Here is a 22,027-nt window from a genome sequence, read left to right on the forward strand (position 1 = left end):
CATTTATTTTCAGTTCTATTTATATTGCTTCTATTGCTGCTTTTTAGCTGCAGAAAATATGAATGGTATTATTTTGGATTTGCTTTGTTAGGAATGCTTTAACTCTATGATAATACTATTTTTCCCCTAGGCTTGGCACTGTCTACTCCAAGTTCAGCATTGGATCTCATTAACACTAGCAATAGCTCTCTGTCTATAAGTAATTCAAGTCTCTTGTCCATGACGAACCAAGATACAGATGCTGGGTGCTGTAAGTAACCTTGGATTTGAATGAATATTGTCTTGCTTTTAATTCAGCCACTCTTTGATCCCTTTGTCCTGTGGCTGGTTGAGTTACAGGAGGGTGTTCACTGAAGCTGGTAATAGTTTTGGAGTGAATCTCCACCTACGGAAAGAGAAAGAGAGAGGCTCCCCCAACAGGACATTCCAGTTGGGGTCTGTAGTGATGTGACCACTGGAGAAGCCCCACTGTTATTCCCATGGCTACTGAAGGGACCTGGCCTCCTGGAAGTGGAGGTGGCCGTGCTGGCTTCTTGAGCCACTTGTGCCTGGTGAATTATTCAAGTGCAGGTGCCATCATAGGGCTTGTGCTGGGTAATCCTCCAGCGCGAGAAGCATGCCAGTGAGGGCTGTGCGAGGCCAGCACCACTCACTCACCCTGGACCCAGCTCACTGCATGTCCCAGGCTTGTCCTGGAACAAGGTATGGGAGGATCTGCTACCGACCACAGGAGCTCCTTGTGGCCACAGCCACCAGGACGCGGGCCTCTTGCTTTCGAGTCTGTGAAGTTGTTGGTGGGGGACATGAGTCAGGGAGGTTGGCCAAAGCTGCTCTACACTGGAGTTAGCCTTTGTGAATACTCTCCCTGCTGTACACGATAGCTGTCTGAGGGACTACGGTGGGAACAAACACCAGGAGATTTGTCCTTATGTGGGTGACTTCAGCCCTTTCAGGTGAGAGTTATCACAATGCTTTTATAACAACATCCTGTTCTTCTTGTGGGAGGAAATAGCTTTAAGTAGTTCTTTGCCTAGTTCAGAGAGACAAGCTGGATGTTCTTGATCTTCATCCCCAACTTCCGATCCAAGCTGAAGCTAGAGGAATTAAACTGAAGTCCCTCTAGAGCAGGGGTGATATGGCTTCGGGGGTGTTTGGCAGTCACTTGGCTCAGAGGCCTGGAAACAATTGTGTCCTATTGAAACAATTTAAGAAAATAAACTTTTTTCTCAGGCTAAGCATTAGCATGAAAGAATTGAAGTTGTGGCAGCAGCATGCCATGGTCTCTAGGTTAGCCTGGGGAATGATGTTCATCTCACCTGACCCCAGCTGCCTACAGGAGAGGTGTCTAGTCGGGGCTCTCTCTCTAGTTGGTGGAGACAGACAGGCTCTGCTGGAGGGCAATTCATCCCACCCAATTTAGACACCTCCTCCTTCTTTGAGGAGAGGAACCATCTCTGAAGGCTTCTATCTTTTCCCATTGACATGACAATGATTGCACCGGACTGGAGTGGCATAAACAGGTGAAATGCTGCCCACCACTCTGCCCCCAGCCTGTAAAAGCTGGGGTCTGTGGGGTTTTTCCAGGCATAAATCAAGGCAGCCTTTGCCTGAAGAGGTGTATTTTGGTGATTAAAGTGACAAGAGGCACAGCAGGTGTCAACATATGTAGAGTACACAGATTCACTATTCCAAACTTATTTCTGTTGATTGAACCTGTAGCTCACTGGCTGATTATTAGTGTTACTAGAGATTCAACACAAATAGGTATAGTAAAAGGAAATAAAAAGAGTAAGCACCAAATTAATCACCCTAATGGGATGGTTCATGGATGAGGGTACCTGGTACTGTGAGAGGGGCAGAATCTGTCCTGATGTAATGTAAAAAGGAGCTTCCCCTATTGATTGTCAAAGTGCTTGTCTATAATGGATTTAGAATAGCACAATGCTCTAAACATGAAATGTTATTTTTTCTGTGATGACTCTTCCTGGGACTGCAATAGATCCCTCTGCAGTTAGAAACCACCGAATCTTCGGTGTTACCAGCAACAGTTTTGAAACGTCCTGGCATGTCACTTCTACTCTGAACCATACTTTCCAAGTCCAAGTGTTCAAGGGCAAAGAGATTATACAAAGCATGAAGACAGAGGAAATGCAAATGGATGTGTCTGGACTGGAAGCAGGTGTGATGTATTCAGTAGAGATCAGCTATGAAACGTGTGGAAAAACCAGCATCTCCCATCAAAATGTTAAAACAGGTAAATAGCCACTTTAAAATATTTATATATTTTTTTCTCTCTCTCTTTCTTTCTCCACTCCCTTGCAGTTCAGCAATGATCCATTTGGTCCGTCCTGAACTCCATTTTCCACCTCCTTCAGCACATTTTCTCTCCTCTACCCCAGCATTTACGCAATCCAGACTATCAGGCAGCAGAGCTCTGGCCTTAGTTGATAAAGCAGTGCTGGAGCTGACTCAGACTATTACAGATCTCGGGCTAAGCTAGAATACCTTTTTTTTTTTTATTTTTGTGCCTGGCACTGCATTCTGCTGCCACCCATCTCCCATCAGGCCTCATTTTTCCTGGTTGACGGCTGTGGCCAGTGAGAAATCCAGTCAACTGGTTTGTCAAGGGCTCAGCTGAGCTAGCAAGAGTGCCCAGAGGAAGGGCAGATTTGGTTGAACATTTGTGAGTGACCAGGATTAGAGGGAATTACAAGAGCTGTGTAAGAAAGCGTGCAGAATAGCTGAGTAATTTTGTTCAATTAGCTAGTGAGGCTAGCTCCCTGAGACCCTAGTGTGTTGATCAGACATAATTTTGCTTTTCCTTTATCCTTAAATTATTTCCTAAGCCTTCATGCCTAAATCTCTCCACATTATTTTCTTCAAAAAGCAGGCAGTGAACTATTTAATACTGGCCACAGTGAGAATGCTGCTGTTTCATGTTTATCCATAAGAGCCTTCCCTTTGATCAGATGAAGGATGACTCCAGTTTGGGTCAGAAGGAAATTACTCCCTTTGTAGAGGGAAAGTAGGAGGTCTAGTGGTTACGGAAACAGGGGGCTGAACTTCAGAGTATGAAGTTGGAGCCCTTGAGAAAAAGAAAAATTTTCCACAGATCAGTCCAAAGAGTAACAGCCTCAGATTGTTGATACAGGTTAAAGTGGTTAATAGATTCCTTGGCTCTTGGTTTTGGCTCACGTGCTCTGTATGTTACCTGCCAGGGCTCGCCAGATAGAGAAGTGGCATGCACTGTTTTTTGTTATTATTTTCAGTCTACTATCCATGCTACCAAGATCAGGAAAAAAATAATAATTGTGGCTGGTGGACCAGAGATGAGCTCACAGGCAATTCAACCCTGGATGTAACTCAAATGCAGGAGTTATGTAGGTTTAGGTCCACAAGGATATGTGTGCAGCCCATTCTCATGCAGTTGTAATTAGGCACCTAAATATCTTTATGGACCTGATGTAAGTGCATCTCCTCAATATACAGGAAGCTTGTAGCAGAACATTGCCTTTATTTTCTTTGTTTAATACCAAACTCTCACAACCTTTTCCCCCCCTTCTCCCTCCATCATCTGAGATTTTGGTCTTGTGTGAGATTTTGGTCAGTGTGTGTTTTAATATTGTGTCCTACAGAGGCCAAGATATTTGGTATTACTATGCGGATTCTCAACTACAACTTCACTGATGATTTCCATAATGCCAGCAGCTCAGCATATGAAGAATTTTCAAGACTGTTGCTTACAGAGGTAATGCTAAAATATCTGCGTGTAATATATTTTTTTTTCAATTTTCAATTTATTTAATGTAATAGAGGATTTTATGCCTGGCTGAAATATCCCTTGAAAATCATCATACTGTTTCCTGTGACCTTTCTTTATAATTAAAACAAAATTCAACTGACTAAACAGATCAAGCCCTTGGCCTTGTTAGCAATGGAGCCAATGAGAATTTTCCCCTACAGAAGAGTAAAGGAATTAAAAATGCAGGCATGCAACAGGGACTCCTTTCCTTGGACCTTTAGTGTGGCAATAAACTCACGCTAAATTGACTTGAGGCTTTTTAATGGATTATTGGAATGACATTGCTGGTATTCATTTCAGTGCTGTCTTCTCAGTAATGTCTGACTGCTCTCAAAGCTCTTTCTTCTTAAGGACAAGTGACCGGGTCAGGCTTTCTTCTCCAGCCCCATTCATTGCATGTGCACATGTAGCCACTGTCCGTGCTCAGGTGTAATCAGCCATACACAAAACTTGAGTCGTGAAGTCTGTTACCAGCTCTCAGCTTCCCACACAGGGGGGACATTTCAGATGCAGCGATCTCTTACAGTTTTGCTGTAGAGAACAGGGCCCGTACAGAGGAATTTGAATCTCCATCCAAAATTAGACTTTCCCAAAACAAAGGGGGACTCAAACATACGTGAATATAAATCTGAGGAAAAAACCCAATAATGGAGCTATACTTTCAAAGGCAGCGCAGAAGAGGTGTTTGCTCATGAGAAATTGCAAGTTGAACCTCCTGACATGCTTTTATTTCCCGTAGCAGCAAATTGTTTGCTTTTATTGTGCAGGAGGATTTTTGTCAGTGAATCTCCTCTGAGACTAATGCAGATCTAATTGGCATCATGAGGTTGAGAAGGAAAAGGAGCATTGCCCGTCTGTGTTGCTTCTGCCGCCTTGGGTGTTTGGGAGCACAACATCCCCCTCTCAGTTCCTCTCTCCTCTCTTTTTCTTGCCTCCCTACCCTGATCTGAACTTAGACCAATTAAACAGCTTGTTTGCAGGAATTTTTGGAGCAAACTCTGGCTGAACAGGAGCAAAGCTGTGTTGATTTACGGTGCTGCATTGCATGCTCAAAGGCATGCTTTGAAGTGTATGTAGGAGCAAAAGGCTCAAGCACAGAGATGCCTTCTAGAGATGTAAGGCAAAACCGCCATCTCCTGCACAGCTCAAATATTGACAGCAGTATGCTAGCTTTAACGTTCAGAGTAACACCATTTGTTCAACTGATGTGTCTACTTACTGGATTGGTAATCAACCATAATTGTGATATTGCCTTGAAGCTGGGCTGTCTCAAACACATTTTCTTGAAGTTATCCACCCCCATTTTTCTTGTCTCTCATCCTGAGATTTCTTTGTCATTAGACTTGGCTGCAGGCTGGACTTGGACTGGGGAGTTTCAAATAATCCCTGGGAGCTAAAGCTATGCCCATACTGGTAAATGAAACTTCCTGAACCATTCTCTGACACTGACACCAATTGGCACAAACCAGCCTGCATCCGTGCAGCTGGGTCTTCCAGTACGGTGGTCACATTCAGATTGCCTGTAGGGACTGGCCCCCGGCCGATGCTAAGTGTCAGACTCCGCCTGGGTGTGCCTGGGGGACTGCTAGCCGGTAGCAGCCAAAATCAAGCCAGAGTCTGCTCCAGCAGCAGTAGGGATGACCAGGTTCCAGTGTCTGGGAGTGCAGAGGTGAGTATATAGGAGGCTTGGGACAAAAAGCTTATGTGGCATACAGAGCTAACATCAAGGGTCTGATGCATGCAGACTTACTGGGCCAAATCATCTTTGATGCACGCAAACAGGGGCAGAAGGAATTCTGCTCCCTTGAGCCCAATATGAAATTTGTTTTGTAAGACCAGTGGTCAGATGGGTACCATTTTCAAGGGTTCCTAGGTGCACCAAGGAGACTCACGCTTCCCTGTGCCTCAATAATCTCTGAAAAGTAAGATTTCTGAAACACCTCGAAACTTTTCTTTTTATAACATTTTCTATGTCGTGCATATATAAATCTTTAAAATGGTACCACCATAGTTCAGTTTTAAAAGGAGCTATTCCTGTTGGGTTCCTAATTGTCGATGCTTCTCTCCCTTTTCTCAGCTTGAAAATTCATTTCCAGCCAACATTTCTGCCTTATACAAATCTGGGAAGCTGAAAGTGCAGACCGAATCCCTGCAAGCTGGAAGCATCATTGTGAGGCTCAGAATCACTCTGCAGGACCCCGAGTTCCCAGTCGATGCCTCCACATTTGCCCTGGTGCTTTCTTACCTGTACAATGGCTCTGCGCTTTTGGTGGACCAGCAAAACACTGCAGTAGAAGGTAATTTTAATTTTTTTTTTCCAAACAACAAAACGGGGTTTGTATTTTCATCACGCACAGTATCACCAGCATTCTTCCTGAAAAATACTTTATAGAGGGACAAAGTATGTGGAGCTTACAGTGGTTTGTTGGAGGGAAAACCACAACGTGAGCACTCCTCCATGGGCTGTTATCTATAAGCCCAGAAGGGGTCGGAAGAAGGAGCATTGGCTGTCCCCAGGTACCTGCAGGCACTGCTTCCCTCCACTGTGTTTAAGGAGGAGTGGAGCCCCTGATTTCCCTATTAATTTTCCTCTCTCCTTGTGAGCAGTTGAAAGTTTGCTGTATCTTTCTCACACTGAATTGCGGATAGGATTACTGTGGAATATTTGTAGCCTTTAGCGTACACATGCCCTCTAGACAGTTTTGTGCTTCAAGGCTGTGGGGCTGTATTTGGGCCAGGGTTTAAGAACAGAAATCTAACATCTTCACTATAGAAATCCAGCCAGAGAAATTCCCAAATGTCCTCTCAGTGAATAGAACTAAAGAAACACGTATGGAATTCATGTTAAACTAGGCCTTTGTTTGATCTTCAGTAATCACCATTTTTATCTTCAAAGGACTAAGTTCTGGCTTCAGGTTTCCCAGCTGGCAGAGCCAGCCAGAGTTCAGAGAGTTGCCAAAGCAAACGGAATGGGTTATTCTTCTCCCCCAGTGCACTGAGCCCTTAAAAGCTTATTTACTGTGATCAGGGAAAACTGTCTTTGGAGTTGCAGAGCATATGGAGGTTAAGGGGAACAGAACAGGAAAACAACAGAAGAGACAAATTGCACCTGCAGCCTACAAATATCACAGTGGTAGCAGATACTGAATTGCAAGATGCTGATGTGTGCCAAAATACTTTACAAATATTATTGATCCTGGGACGGAAAGAGCGGGGAGGAAGAAGGCAATAGCTCTGGACTGCTACTTTAATTGCAGAAAGCCAGGTGGCTTCCAGTAGCACCACTCTTAGCCAGGAGCACAGCCAACTCCTCCTTAGGGGTGGAGAAAAGGGGTCTATTTCTTAGCTGTGCCCAAACAAGCATTTGTTTGACATGAGTTTCCTGAAGTCACATGTGGAAGATAAGGCAAAGGAGTGCAGCACATGAAGAAAAGATTTGTATAATGGGCTGTATTGCTTCCTGACCCCCGAGAGCCCTGGGACGTGCCCTTTGGCAGTAAGCCCGCACAGCTCCTCTTGCACCAGTGGAGCAATGCCACCTGGATCCTCTGTGGAGCCTGACCACCAAAAGGCTACATGCTTGGTTTAGTGACAGTGGCAGAGCAGGGAATTCAACTTTGAAACAGCAAGGGTAAGTCAGAAGGGATAGCACAAATGGAAGGAGTGGAACAATTGCACCTCTCTTTGTAGACTCATAAATTATTAAGTTTACTGCCATGATTAATAGAGACACTAAAATGGCTGTCTGTTGTGTGAGGCATGGTAAGGAAAAAGAAAGGGCCATGTACTGAGTCAGGTCCAAGATCCATCTAGCACAATATCACATCCTCAGTAGCAGCCAGGAGCCAGTTCCTGGAGAAGTGTAAGAATATGGCAAGTGTAGATGACGCCTCTCACTAAAACTCTCTTAGCCACCAACTATTTTCAGCTCCAGGACTCCCTGAATCCAAAGTGGTTTCTTTGGGTTCCTCCTCCATGAGTTCCCCGTGAAGTCATGCAAATGTTTAGCACCTGCAGCATCATTAGGCAAGGAATTTCACAGATTTTTACCCATTGCATGTACCTCTTACAGGTATAACAGGTAATCAGAGCAAACACAAAGGTGTTTTTTTTATTAATGCTTGGAGTAGGACTGTTGGTTGAGGTGTGTGTGTGGGGAAGGCACTTGCCAAAAGTGAAAGGCCACAGAGATGCAAAGAGTGCAGAAAGAGAGCACAGAGCACACCTTGGCTGAGATGTAATGGTTATAGAGGAAAAAAGTGCAGTGTGTGTGTGCATGTATGTGCATGAGTGACATGCTAGTGCCAGTGAGCACTGAGAAGAGAACATAAGTGTTTTGGCCTGATGCGTGATTGAATGTGGCCATCAGAGGTGAAGGAATTTGCTTAAAAAGCCATGCTAAGTGATGAGAAAGGAAACCTTCAGAGACAATGGAGCCAGTGAATGTAAGTTCTTTGGCAATTAGCACGGGAGCATCTCTCAGATGGTGTTTGAAGCCATCAAGAGCCACAATTACATCATAGTATGGTAAGGCATTAATGAGAGCACTTTTGTTGCTGGTGCTTTAGTCAATCCTGCATACTTCTGCATTTCCTCTAAGCGGCTTAGGCGGCAACGCAATAGGCAGATGCTGGCCATAGACGCATGAAATTGTCTAATGGAAACAATCACGGATACAACAATTATCTAATGAGGAAGAAAGGAGAAAGAATTGAAATATTAGCTGGAATGAAGTAAAAGGGGAAGGCTGTCTGCAAGCAGAAAGATGAACGGATGTATGCGCATGCAGACATCTGCTCTGCACTTTCTGTTTCTAGAATGGGAATTTCCTTTGTTTTGGAGAAATAATCACAGTGATTAATCTCTGCACATTTGCAGAACAAGCACTTACGATAATGCATTGTTCAAAATAATTTTCTAGCCTCTGATCAGAATTATTTGTCCCAAGGCACAGTTTCCAGTCTGGTTTTCTGCTCTCCTTCACTTACGGCCCTGAGGCAGTGAAGGTGTATACACAAGGGATTCACTGAGATTATTCATGCCCAAAGCATTAACCTGGCCTTTCAAGTTTGCTGGAACAGGGTGTGAATGGTAATCATTGGTAATCAATCAAATGGTAAATCCCTCAAGAGTGAAGAGACTCGGCAATAATATAGGTCTATAACTCCATGAAAGAAGCATCTCTAACTGATTCAGAGCAGCTGAAATTAGACATAAGGAACACCCTTAGAGCATATTCATGCATCGATGAACCAGGATCTCTTTTCTGAGACTACCAGAAAGAGGGTCACAGTTCTACAGTATTGCCTTTGAGAAGAGATCTTTTCTAAAAAGAGTCTTTGCCCTCAGCACTTCCTCTGTTAAGAACTGAAGAGTGCTTCTTGTGGGAGTTACTTGCATTTACCTTTTATTTGAAGCAGAAAATTATTTGGATTAAGTCTCTATTTAATATTCTATCTACTGGTAGCTAGTGGTAACAGATCTATTCATTACCTGATGTATCTGGCGGTACTGTACGCAGAACTTGGTATAATGTATGCTTTTGATATAGCTATAGTACAAACCTACAATATTTTTTTCACTTCAAATTAATGTTTACTTCTAAAAAAAATTATTAAGAAAGCCTTTGCCTGGAGAAAATATTTTTCAGAGTACAAGGACAAAGGTTGATTTTTATGTGAGAGAATAACAACACAGATAGTGTTCTGCATCACTCAGAGCTTGGCTGTCAGGTAAATGACAAAAAAGGAAGACCACATTCATAAATTCAAAAAATGAAGAAAGGACTGCTTTATGGTTATTTCTAGCTTAATGCAGCCAGAAGGGAGGCTGTCTGACCGACGTTCTGGTTTTGGTCTTACAGACTGGGATGAATGTGCTTCTCACGCCGAGAATGACTGCTCTGTGCTTGCAGAGTGTATCAACCTGATGGGCTCGTACCTGTGCAGATGCAAGACAACCATGGATACCAATCCATCCCGACCTGGAAGAAACTGTGAGGGTGAGCAAAAGACTGGCATGTAGTTTCTCTTCACCATGAAAGGCTGGAATAAGTGGTGTTTGTCTACCTCTGCTTTTATTGCAACTGTTTATATATCATACAATGTGTATATAGATACACCTTTGCAGTCTCTGGCTGAAGGACTATACATGATCTGTCTCTGAACATGAAGGTGAACCTTATATGTGTCTTCAGATTAAATCTCTCTTGAGATCCTTCTTGATTAGCCTAATGACTGACTGCTGAGAAACATGACACATACTTTTTCCTCTTTTGGTATGTCTGTGGCTAATTTCCTCCCACTTTAATGATCCATGCCCTCCCAACCAGAAGAGGAGACCCAGGAATCGTCTGCTTCTTTGTGTAGGCACAAACCACATTCAATACAAAAAAAATCACGTATGCTACAATGTGTTAATGAAATATGCAAGACCTGTTTCTGTAACGCTATTAAGCGTGGCTGAGTGGTCTCAGCCCCATTTTCAGGTCAGACCCTGGTGCCTCCTCATCCAGTTCGAGGTCCCATTTCAATGTGCGTTTGCTGTTTTGCAGGTGAGATTGTGGACCCTCTCACTGAAACAACGGCTCCTGAGGTAACAAACACCACAGAGTTTGCTCCTGAAGAAGGAAGCCCTGCAGCCCCTGCTTCCCCTGCCACCACCGAGATGGTGGCTGCTATAGGCTCCGAGATGAGCACCACCGTACACCTCCCTGCTGCACTGCCCCTGGGTGACAAAGTGCCCCACGGTCATTCTCCCACCAGCGCTCCTCCAGCCCCTTGGAGAACAGGCCTGGCACCACAGATGGGCTTCGGCAGGGACAGCAGCCCCACGGCCACGGGGCTTGCAGCCAGCAAGGAACTGGCCGTGAGCACAGAGCGGCGAGCGGCCGTAAGTCTGTCGCAGCGAAGCTCTGTGGCAGAGGCTTCCCCCAGTGCATCGCAGCGAGCGGCTGCTCTCACGAATGCACCCACAGGCACAGCTGGGCAAGGGCAACTCAATTCACCATTGCTGGTGTTTCCAAATCAAACGTCCTTTGCTACCACTAGAAGTCACACAGCTTCTAGTGTGCCTCAAGCCAACTCTCAAGCCGGTCCTGGTACAGCTTTGCTGGCCGCAGGGGATGCTGGCACTCCCACCCTCAACGCCACGCTCGGAGCACACGCAGAGATGGGAAGAGAGAACAGCTCGTGGTCCGAGAAATACGCTGGAGCCCCGGGATCACCAGCTCTGCCAGGCGCCTCTCCAGCTCCCAGCCCCACGGCAGGCCCAGCCATGGACCGCAGTGAGTATGCGTCTGGCAGGGGTCTGCACGCGTGGTAGTTCATCCGCGTGAGAAGCAAAGCCTCGCTCGGAGTCCAGAAAGATGCACAATTGGAATCAGCGGCCTGGGATGAAGGCGTCTGAAACTAGTTTGTCTACGTCAAAATTATTTTCTTGCAGGAATTGGCCCTTTTTTCTAAATCAGCATGTCAAAATAATTTATCTTTCTGGTAATTTGGCAGTTAGTTTTATCGATGTTACATTTCTTCATCTCAAAGCAGGTGAAGCAAATCATACAGTGCACTGAGCGTGGCTCATCGAAACATGTGCTGCTTGTCCTTTTGCCACACATCTTGGTTTCTCCTGCTTGCTCTGGCACCAGGGTACTGCAGCAGCAGCCGCCTATAGAGTTACCTTAGAGACCCGGGAAGGCAAATGACCTGCTTTCCTACTCCTCTCAGCAGAGGATGGATTAGGCAGAGCCCCGCAAATGCCCTGTGGGGCAGGAGCTGCGTGGAAACCTGTGAGGCACTTTTTCAAGAGCTGTAATTGAGAGTAACTAGGCTGGCGGGGAGGGCTTCATCTGTTTGGGTTTGGGCAGACGTATTGCAGCTAATTAGGGGATTTTTCTGTTGATTGGAGCGGAATCATATTTCAAGGTTAGAGTCAGATCTGGCCTTTAAATTACGGTTTTGTTTGGGATAGGAATGCTGCTGTCTCTTCCCATCACTAAATGTATTTTTTCTTTAGTGTGTTAGTAAGTGATACCTATTTCAGTTTTGTTTCTGCTTGTCTTTATTCTGCCTCTCATGTCCTCCACGTCTCTCCGATCCCAAACTGCACTCCCCTCTGCTCCTTTCTCTTCCCCTGCACTCTGATCTCCTGTTCCTGGGGTCTCCACTCATCCAGCCCCACTTCTGGTTCTCCCTTATTCCTTTCTCCCTGGAAAACCTCTTTTTCAGCCATGTAAGGCTAGCTCTGCTGCTTCTCCAGCCTCTCTTGTACCACCAGTCCTGATCACCAGTGCCACAGTGTCCACTTCTCCAGTCCTGCTAAGCTCTGGGCAGCCGTGCTGATGTCCCCATTCAGCTTTTGTCTTCTCTCTTCTTCAGGTTGTATCCTTCACTCTGCCTGGCATGGGTGAGACCTGGGAACAGAGCCGGGCAAATAACTGATTTGGGACCTCAGTGGCCAAAAGGAGGAAAAAAATAATTTTGGACCAAACAACATGAATTGAAAAGCTCCATTTACTGCTTTGCTTTGTGTTTCCCCTGCCCCCTTTCAATGTAGGGAAGAGTAAAAAAATGTGGTGGTTTTTTTTTCTTTTAAATGAAAACAAAAAATGTTCCTTTTTTAAAAAATATCAAAATAGCTAATTTTAACTGACAAAAAACCAAAGGTCGTTTTCTTCCAGCTGGAAAACAAATTGAAGAATTCTACGCAAAAAAGTTCGGTTTATAAAAACTTGTTTTCTTTTCCTGATGAATCATGTATTCAGCCAAGTGCCTTTGCTGGGAAAGAAGCTTATGAAGGGATTATGCCTGGGGAACAAGAGGAAGAGCCACCATAGTGGTATCTCACTAGCCCGGGGCCAAAAATTCAGAGGGCAAAAATCCATGTTTGGTGAAGTTTAATACAGAGCTCCTACTTGTGGCAACTTCTCTGACCTGGAGGGTCAACCTCAGCCAACTCTTCATAGTCTGTCTTGTCTTTAAATACTGATTTTTTTGTTGTTGTTCAAAAATTGTTCAGAACATTTTCCCTTCTCACCATCAGATAACTGAATGTGGTTTGTCTCCTAAATACCTATGTTCACGTGACAGGACAAGTCATAGCAAAAAGCAAGCCCAAATCCTTTGATCTGGCCGGTGGTGGTGAGGGTTCCTTTGGGATCACAAGTATGCTGGGATAAAGGAAGCCTGCTTCAGTGGCTTGCTTTAAGCAGGCATGACTTTCTCCTGTCCCCTGCAAAGCTTTACTTGATCACTATTTCTTCTCTTCTAGTACCTGTCCCAGCTCAAAGGATTATTGTCCCCAGTGTGCCTAGAACCAACTTTGATGTAACGTGATCCAGAGAGCTTATGCAGAGCCCTGCTTTTCTGCTTGCTGCTTCAGAAAAAGCAGCTAATATGGGAGACTAAAACTCCGTATAGGAGTCTGACAGTCTCAGAGCTGGAACCTCGGGCCTTATATACTGTGGAAATCAGGACAGATGTGTGTAGGGAGGAAAGCAAGCTGGTACACCAGAAAGTAAAGACTGATACCTTAATTCAGAAACAATTTTAAACTGAATCCTTAGCCAGATGATACAGTTCTTGACGTCTTTGGTGAAGACTATCCTAAATTCATATAAAACATTGAAACGTTAGATCTTGGATGCTCGGAGTGATGATCTGTTAGAAGCTGGAAGGCAGTGTGAGGACAGCTGGCTGGCAAGGGTCACGGTATTGGGTGATGGCAGTCAGCTTGCCTGGTTAGCCACTGAAGGGATGCTAGGGCTATGAATCATGTCTTGAGAAGCCCTTTCTCTCCTGCTTGTGATCACCTTCAGTGTCTGTAGTTACAATGCCAAAACCAGTGATAGTGAAAAATGACCTAAAACATTTGAGACTGCCTTAATGTGATTCAGCAGGTACAGCTTCAGGGAGGAGGAGCTTCAGGAGGAACACCCTGTTGGGATGCATCTCATCGTACAATAGCTGCCTAAAACATAGATGTCTAATCTCAGGCAGTGGTCTAGCCTTCCTCTGAGGCTGGAGGGAGGACCTTGGTGGTGGAATGATTTGCCGTCTGGAAGGACTGGTGTCACCCTGTTGCATGTAGAAGGAGCTGGAACAGCTAGCTGAGTCTAGGAGAGCAATTCAGGTACCTGAACATAGCCATGGAGCAACATTTCAGATGCCCCAGAGCATCCAAGACAGAGCTGGCAGATATAAGACCTACAGGAGGTCTGTGTCCTTCTTGAGAGGCACTCAGGGGCCAGAGAGGGCAGACTAAGGTGCTGGATGCCTATGTTTAGACATTTGGATTTTTGGCTATGTTTCGGAGGGCTGACCTTCTGCTGTTACGAGTTGATGCATATCCCATGTGGCCAGGCATGCCAGTGACGGTCCACACTTGTCCATGGAGTACAGTCCATGGAACATGTATTTAAATTGTCTTTTTCTTACTTTGCAGCTGTCCAGAAACTTAGCGGCATGGTACGGATAACAAATGTGAAATACTCTCCGGGCTTTAGCAATACAAGCAGTGAGGAATACCAAACCTTTGCACAGCTCTTTGTTGATGAAGTAAGTGGCTAAGAAGGACGTGACCTGTTACCAGTCTCAATGAAACCATGTGTACGATCTTTTTCCCATGAAGGCTGTATGCCGCGTGTGTATCCCTTGACACACCTGTGAAGTCTGAGTCCCCCTGACTGTCTGAGATTGCAGGATGAGCGTGCAGCCATGTTTTAGAGTGAGATCAGGATCTGGGGATTCTCTGGTGCCTCCATTTCCACCGCTTCTCATACCCACTTATACTGGCTTATTGATTTCCTCCAGGGATGTGGTGAAAAGTTAATGGATACTTGCAAAGTGCTCTGATATCCTTGCCCTGCACAGTGGTATATTAATGAACCATATGATTGTTATTACCCTTTGTCATAGTACCTTAAGGCTGACATTTCTTACAATCATCCGTGTTTTTGTAGCCCCGTATCTGGAAAGGGAGTGGTTTCTTGGTAAGTCATCTCTGCCCTCACTTCTAATTAGAGTGCAGGCTATCAAAGCACACTGTGGTATCAGCTGCGCCTTTAACGCTCTCGTAATTCTCAGGCATTGCCTTTGACAGTATTACTCTCCTAATTTCTTAGTGAATTTATCAGAACTTTGCTCCTGCTGGTGTTTACTCAAACACACCTGTGCTTGGAAAACCACTGGTTATGCGGGGCTGCTTTATTGCCTTCCCTATCTCCCCTTAACTGTCTGTGTTTTTAGAGGCCTTGATAACTGTGGCGATAAATCCATCTCTGACAATCGTATGAATTTTCCAATCCTGCAGAAGCCTCCCCAGACTGTCCCTGTGTACAGAGTTACAGCCTCTCACTGAAGTACAGCTGTCCACAGCGGGTGCGCTGACAACGGCGTGTGTTCGGGCAGAGGTCAGGCCAGCGTGGAGTTAGAGATGACTGCAAGGAGGGAAAAAACGTGATCCGTTTAGCTGTGCATGATGTTTTCTTGGATATCAAATAGGTTTCCCGCTGGTCATTACCGGTTTGCACCTTTCTGGCTGTGTTAGCGGAACACAGCTTTCTCGGAGTTGTTTCGGCCCCAGGCTGTCACATCAGAAAAACAGTCGCAAAGTGAGAGGGACGTGATTAGCAAAGTGAAGAGGGAACAATTCTCCACTGACCTCGCTCTCATTCAGCATCCCTCTCTGCCCGAGGCTCTTTTGGAATAGCATAGTATTAAACCGGACTAAAATGAATATATTTTCTTCATGGGCTATTCAGTCGGATACCTTAATCCAGAAAATCATCAATACAAAGATATTTGGAAAATTTGTAAAATGATTACATAAAGGAACTAAAGTAAGTTTTTGTGTCAGTTTTACCCAGTTCTCAAAGTTTCAGGCAGAAAATGATCACTTGTGATTGTAAGGAACTAACTCCCTTTTCCAGTGCACTGGTTTTGTGGATCAGCTGGCGAGATGTGTTAGCATTGATTCCATCTACCTCTGGGCCACTGTATATAGGCTATAGTATCATAGCTACTGTACACGGCAAAATATGTTGCAAGTGTTTTATTACAAACATTGTGTTTCTAGATGCCAAAGATAAGGGAGTTTAGGAAAACAAAAAGATCTGCATATTTTCTTTTCAGGTTATAAGGGCCAGAAATCAATCCTTTAAATTAAGCGAGGAAAGTTTCATGGGCTTTAAAAGCACTATCAGGTTCCAGTTAAATAAACTTTGCCAGAGATTTTTTTTTAAAGCTCTTTGGAGTCACCATGTACCATTCAGAGGATTTATAAATCCTAATGTGTACAATGTTCTTTAGCGTAGAGCTGCCCCAGCACTTAAGTGCTATGTGGTTAAATTGGCAGCACAGCAAATGGAAATACAGTCCTTTAAATGATGTGTAGATGAGAATGAGGTAAAAACTTGATGTGACAACTTGCACTGTCATTGTCCAGGCTAGTTTCACCATCCTCCTTGCAATGCAACTGAAAAACAACACAGCTAAGGGCGAGAGAGTATTTTGGTCTTCTTGGCTTTTGCTCAGCCTGTCTTTTGCAACAGCCGATAAGAATATCATGGCAGCTAGGGCTTGTCCTCCAGAAAATGAATCAGGAAAACACAAGGTTTGAATTGAAAATGCATTTGCTGAGGTGCATTGAATTCCTGAGTGGAAAAGGCTGTTTTGAATTTGAGTGTCTTAAACCTAACTGATTGACAAAAAGTGTGAAACTAATAAATGCTATTGCCTTATCAAGGTGACCCCCTCATTTGGAAGTGACGTAGCCTTGTTTGATGTAGCTTAATGCACTTGAACTGATTGCAGTTAAAGCTATTGGAATGTGGAATGAGTGTTGATACAGGGATTAAGGCAGTTTCATTATTCCTGTGTAATTTCACCCCTTCTGTTAATTTGAGTTCATCCCCAATTTGGGACATCCTTAAAGCTGCTGGTGCTGGTGGCTGGGCAGATGTGTGCTCTAGTACCTTCTCTCTGAAGGTACAGCCAAAGCACGGACAACGGGGAGGGCTTTTTTTTCCCTTTTAGTGAAAAAAACAGGCTTCATGCAGGGTTCTGTTCAAATTAATGTACATTTTACGTACTTATTTCCAGTTTCCAGACTGCCAGGACGTTCCCTGCTCTGCTGGCCACGCAGGTGCCTGTGCAGGTACCCACAATAGCTTCAATGAGTGGCTGACATTTTGCCTGGGACCTATGGATGGGTGGTCCCAGAAAACCCACCAAACATGCCACAGCCACCCATGGGGTGAGCTTGGCTGCTTGAGCCTGACACTTTCCTTTTGCTCAAAAAACCTATTGGCCTTGCCCATCCCCTTAAATCGGTTTTAGTGTGGCTTCCATCTGGCCCTGAACTTGGACTTTATCTGCCTCCTGTTTTTTTGCCTGAGTAAGGGACATTCCCTTCCCTCGATGCTGGTGTTAATTGTGCTCATGTTCTCTCCCTTCCTTGTGGCTCCTCTTCTGGCATACCAGTTTCTCCTGGTCCGGCATTGCTAGTGTTTCCTTTGTGTGCTACAGAAATCATAGATACAGTGATGGATCCCACGATAATTTATATGTCTAGTAAGAAAACCTCATACTCAAGGGTATTATATATTGAATATTTCCTTCTAAAAAGTTCACTCTTTCTTTTCCTTTTTTTTTCTAGCCCCACTTCATCAACCATTATTTCCATAACCTAGGGTGTGGTACCTGTTGTGAAATCATGTAGCCTTCTGGATAAAGGGTTTGTAGTGTCACCTAGTGGCTAAATACATATACAGGGATGTCCCCCTGCCACTTTTCAAGCTCTGAGTCCTGCTTTGTGAGGAAAAATATGAATAAGGACAGAAGCAAACCAAACAAACAAAGAAAAACAGGCAAAAAAAATTTTCCCAAGCCTTAGGTAAAAAGAAGCACCGATAAAATAAAATCTTCAGGAGACAGATGAGAAGGGAATACTGGTGAAATCAGGGATGGGCTAAGAGGGTGTCACACGTGTGTGTATTTAACGTCCAGAAGTTCAGACAAAAACTATGAAGGATGAAAACTTAGGGCTGACCTCCAACTTTTCAGTACATGCTTGTGAAACAGCAGAAAGAGAGGGGAGAAGGGGCCCAAGAGCCCCCTGGCTTGGTGAAACAGGAGATTTTGGGGCTGACAAGGACAGCCTACAGTCTGCCCAGGCTTTCGTAGGGAAGTTAGCTCTTCCCACCCTCCTGGCTCTGCCTGCGTGCCCCGTGGGGCACTGCAAGGTTTGCTGTGTGGGGCTTGCAGGTGCGTGGGAGCCCTTTCCAGGTGAATGCAGGGGGTTTGCCCTGGGCAATGTTACCTTGCCACCAAGTGCATGCAACACACATCAGCTCTGGCGACTCAGAAAAGGGCTGCAGCATGCCTGCAAAATCTGGGGCCATCTGCAGGGCTGGATAATACATAGCGGGCAAGTAAGTAGGGGCTGGATGACACACAGCGGGCAGGTAGGTCAGGCTTGGCACACAGGTGCCAAGAGCTGTGGTCACCTGGGAGAATCCAGCACAAAATGCATGAGCTCTGTGCGTGGGCGCAAGAGAAATGAGGCTGCTTCTCCCATCGGCTCCCACCGCTGACCCTTGCCTTGCCTCTGCCCTGGGCTCTCCCTGGTAGGAGTCACTGCCTGCACCCCTGAGCATTACACCGCTGCCATGAGCTCTGCCTTAAACTCATGGCTGAAATCCAGCCCTGCTGCTCCAGATATTTCCTGCAGGAGACGTGTAGAGGAAGAAGGGGTCGGAGGTGACCGCAACATAGCCCCTGCCTGCCCCCTTAATTCTCTGGAAAGGGGAGCTAGGGAAGGAAGTGAGCGATGTACCCTAAAGAGAGGGCCCAGAGCAAGGTGCTGGGAAAGAGGGGCGACTCTCCTGCGCAGGGCAGCGATGTGCCAGCTCTCACCTGGCCAAGTGCTGCTTGTCCGGCCCTTACGGTGCGGTTGCTCTGCTGCTCTGTGCCGCCTTCTCTGCTGGCATCTCCTGGGAGCCTGATAGCCATGGGAGGGTGAAGGCAAAGAGCAAGTATGCTGAGAAATCACAAAAATGTAGGTGTTTCTGTGGCTGTTTCCGTCTCTCTGTCTCCTGCATTGAAGCTAGTGGCTGCTATGTAGAAGGAAGCTGTGTGTATCCCAGGCTCAGGAGGGTTGACAGGGATGGCGTGGGATTTGTCCTTTGTGTGCTGCTGGGAGCTGCTCTCTTACCATGGACGGTCTCCTGTTGCACTTTTGGTGGCAGTTTCTAAGTGCAATTTTCATACCAATAGCTCAGAACAGCCTTTACTAACTGCCTGATGCAGGCTTGAAAGTTATGTCCCACACTTTTTGTTGCTGCACTTTTTATTTGTGTGGAAGAATTTAAAAAGACTTCCCAGGCACAGGTGAAAGATACTAAGAAACACAGAGGATCTGTCAGCATCTCCTGGAGAAAGGGAGAGAAGAAAACACACAATTGTAATGGGAAAATTCAGGACGTTGATGGATGGGATCACAGAGCCTGTGCTTACCCTGGCATCTAGTCTTCAGATATGCCCTCTGCCTGCATTGTGGTTAGATGCTAGGGCAAGACCTGGCATGCAAACCTCTGTGTGTGTGTGTCTGTGTGTGTGTGTGTGTGTGCACCTTGCTTTCCCTCGGGACATGCAGGTAGGCAGGGAGTCCAGCACAGTCTTATCAGGCCCCTTGTCCGGGCGACTAGAGGAAAAGGTCTGAGGGGAGCACTTGTGGATGTTTACCGGTTTCTCTTTGCGGTGAGTTTCTCAGAACTAGGTCTGTATTTCTGTGTGTAATGTTTTCTCAACATGTTCTTTAAAGCTGAATTAATATTAGCCTTGTGTCTTGTTGGGGGTTGGTCCCCAGGTGAGATGATGCCATCTGACCTGTGTTTGCTTCTCCTGTGGCTGGTGCTGGGCCTGGAGATGAAGGGGAACGGTGCTGGAAATGCAAGAGCTGTTGTACGTCCCCTTGGGCTCCTGTGTATGCCCGGGTGCCCTGCCCCATGGACTGCCCTCCTGTGGGAGGAGAAGGAGAGGTTCCACAGGCAGCGGCCCTGCGGAGGTACCACCCAGCCTTGGAGGGTGGAGAGGGAAGAGCTCGAACATGCAGCTCCAGTCTGTTTATCTCTTTGAGGGGAGTCGGTGTTTCCATCTGAGCTGGATGGCGGAGAGGCTGAGCAGCCCAGCTGATGCAAAGCTTCCCGCAGCACTGTGTTTTCCCATCCCACAGAAAGCAGACCATCCTGCTCTTCAGTGGTGGTAAAGGAGGCTGGCTTTGGGGGCTATCGTGAATAAGGCTCAGTGTGCTTTGAAAAAGGCGGCATTTTCTTTCCTAGTCCACTATTGAATTCCAAGGTCACTGTGTACAGACCATGAACGTTTATTTTATTGATTTCTCTAGACTGCCCTAAGTTCAGCTGTGATTTGGTGCTGCAATACTTTGAGGGTGACAGCTCCTGTTCAAAACAGTGCAGAGCCATCTCCTAGCCCTGCTCTTGGACTCTTGGGAGGACCGTGAGTAGGGGCTGTGTGCCCCAATGACAGTCAGAATTTGCAGAAATAATGTGATATTCCTCAGGGAAGACTTTAATGAAATATTTCTGAAATCAAATCCAGGACTGACTTGATGGGAGGTTGAGTTGTGTGGCAGTGCTGATGGCATGAAACACCTTTCTGTTTTCTTTACCCTGGTCCGGGCATTTTAAAAGAGGGAAGTTAACGCTCAGTGATAAGCAGGAGAATTTTGCTTATTTGCTTGGCTCTGGTGAGAAAGGCTTGGTGAGACCTGTGAAGAAAGGCTTGAGGGTGGTCTGCGCTAAGCTGTAACATACCTGAGCTAAGGGAGCCCTCCCAGATATATATGCAGCGTGGAGTGTCAGGGGGCCTCTCCACTTCCATTGGCATCTCCTCCTCGTATTGGGTTGCCCCCTCTCCCTGGGGGCATTTTGAGAGGCAGAACATGGGAGCTTTCCTGCAGTCTCCTCCCTCCCTTGCCGTTACCAGAGGCAAGAACCTGTGCCAAATGACAGATGAAGTATCTTAATTGCTTAGCTTGTTTAAGATTCATGGTTAAATACATACAATATCCTTCAGCTGCTGTAGAGTGGAAACGTTATAAAGCAAAAGGTCAATTTTCTGCTGCTTCCCTCCAGAGTATGAAGCACAACTGTAATGCATAATGCTCTCTTCTGGGCAGTGTACAAAGCCTAAAATGTAATTGCTTCTATCTGTCCATCTCCACATGCATTTTGTTTTTATTCCAGGTACATAAATCTCTGCCCCTTGAGGTTCTTCAGCAGGTGGATGCTGGCCTGATTAAAGTGTTGATAACGGGTATTACTAATGGGAGCACAGTGGTAAGTTTCAATTTACTGATTGCAGAAGGTGTGGATATCTACTACATCATCACCACTTTTCGTGATGCCTTTGAACACAGCTCCTATTTCACAGTTGACAAGAGCAATCTCTTGATAAACGGTAAGGAGCAGTTTGTATCCTAGTAGTTCTTCAGAACTAGAAAGATGATAAAGCCTATTATTAATCTGTATTTTTTGAGGTGAAAGTATCTGTAAAACAGGTGGATGAAGAGCCATTCTCTCTCCTTATATTGCTCCTGCTTATCCATCCAATAAGCTTTTCCAGAGAACATCAAAAGATGAAATAAGAAGTGAGGTACTCCTGATCCAAAAGGACAAAACCAACTGGTCTTTTTGTCTATAGCTAGAATTAATTTTATAGAGAAGATACGGAGACGTTAGAAACAGTGGTCACAAATTGAGGGTTTTATAAACTACCAGTGGAAACCCCGTACACAGACATAACTAGCTCTGTTTAAAATAATTTTGAAATACATTACCCTTTGCTTTGCACTGATAATTTTGCATGTGATAGAAACCTCAAGAAACAAATAAATGAACATGTGAATTCTTCTGCACTGGGAGTATGCGTTTTCCTCATACACCTGTGGTCAGGAGTTCAGATGAAAGTCCATGCTTCACCAAAACCATCACACTAGCTGATTGTACAACTTCTTTTCCTTTATATGTAATTTAAGTCCTTAACAGGAAAAACTAGTCTCCTGACTAACTGCTGTTGAATTCTGTTTCACAAGTTGACCTCTCATCTCTGGAAAAAATAGCAAATTCTATATCCTTAACATGATACATTTGTCCAAAGAATATTGTTATAAGCTGTCAATTAGACTCTCATGCAAAATGACTTCAGA

General features: G+C 45.3%; 1 protein-coding gene across 1 annotated transcript in view; it reads left to right on the forward strand.

The window, feature by feature from the left end:
• UMODL1 (uromodulin like 1) overlaps window positions 1–22,027 on the forward strand; it is a 60,571-nt gene that overhangs the window by 22,533 nt on the left and 16,011 nt on the right. The window contains exons 7-14 of the mRNA XM_075519140.1: window positions 131–250; window positions 2,000–2,254; window positions 3,636–3,748; window positions 5,880–6,099; window positions 9,666–9,803; window positions 10,356–11,087; window positions 14,243–14,355; window positions 21,066–21,279. Of these exons, the coding sequence (XP_075375255.1) occupies window positions 131–250; window positions 2,000–2,254; window positions 3,636–3,748; window positions 5,880–6,099; window positions 9,666–9,803; window positions 10,356–11,087; window positions 14,243–14,355; window positions 21,066–21,279 (1,905 nt within the window). The remainder of the gene's footprint in view (window positions 1–130; window positions 251–1,999; window positions 2,255–3,635; window positions 3,749–5,879; window positions 6,100–9,665; window positions 9,804–10,355; window positions 11,088–14,242; window positions 14,356–21,065; window positions 21,280–22,027) is intronic.

The sequence above is a fragment of the Mycteria americana genome, chromosome 1, assembly GCF_035582795.1.
Source record: "Mycteria americana isolate JAX WOST 10 ecotype Jacksonville Zoo and Gardens chromosome 1, USCA_MyAme_1.0, whole genome shotgun sequence".
Lineage (NCBI taxonomy): Eukaryota > Metazoa > Chordata > Aves > Ciconiiformes > Ciconiidae > Mycteria > Mycteria americana.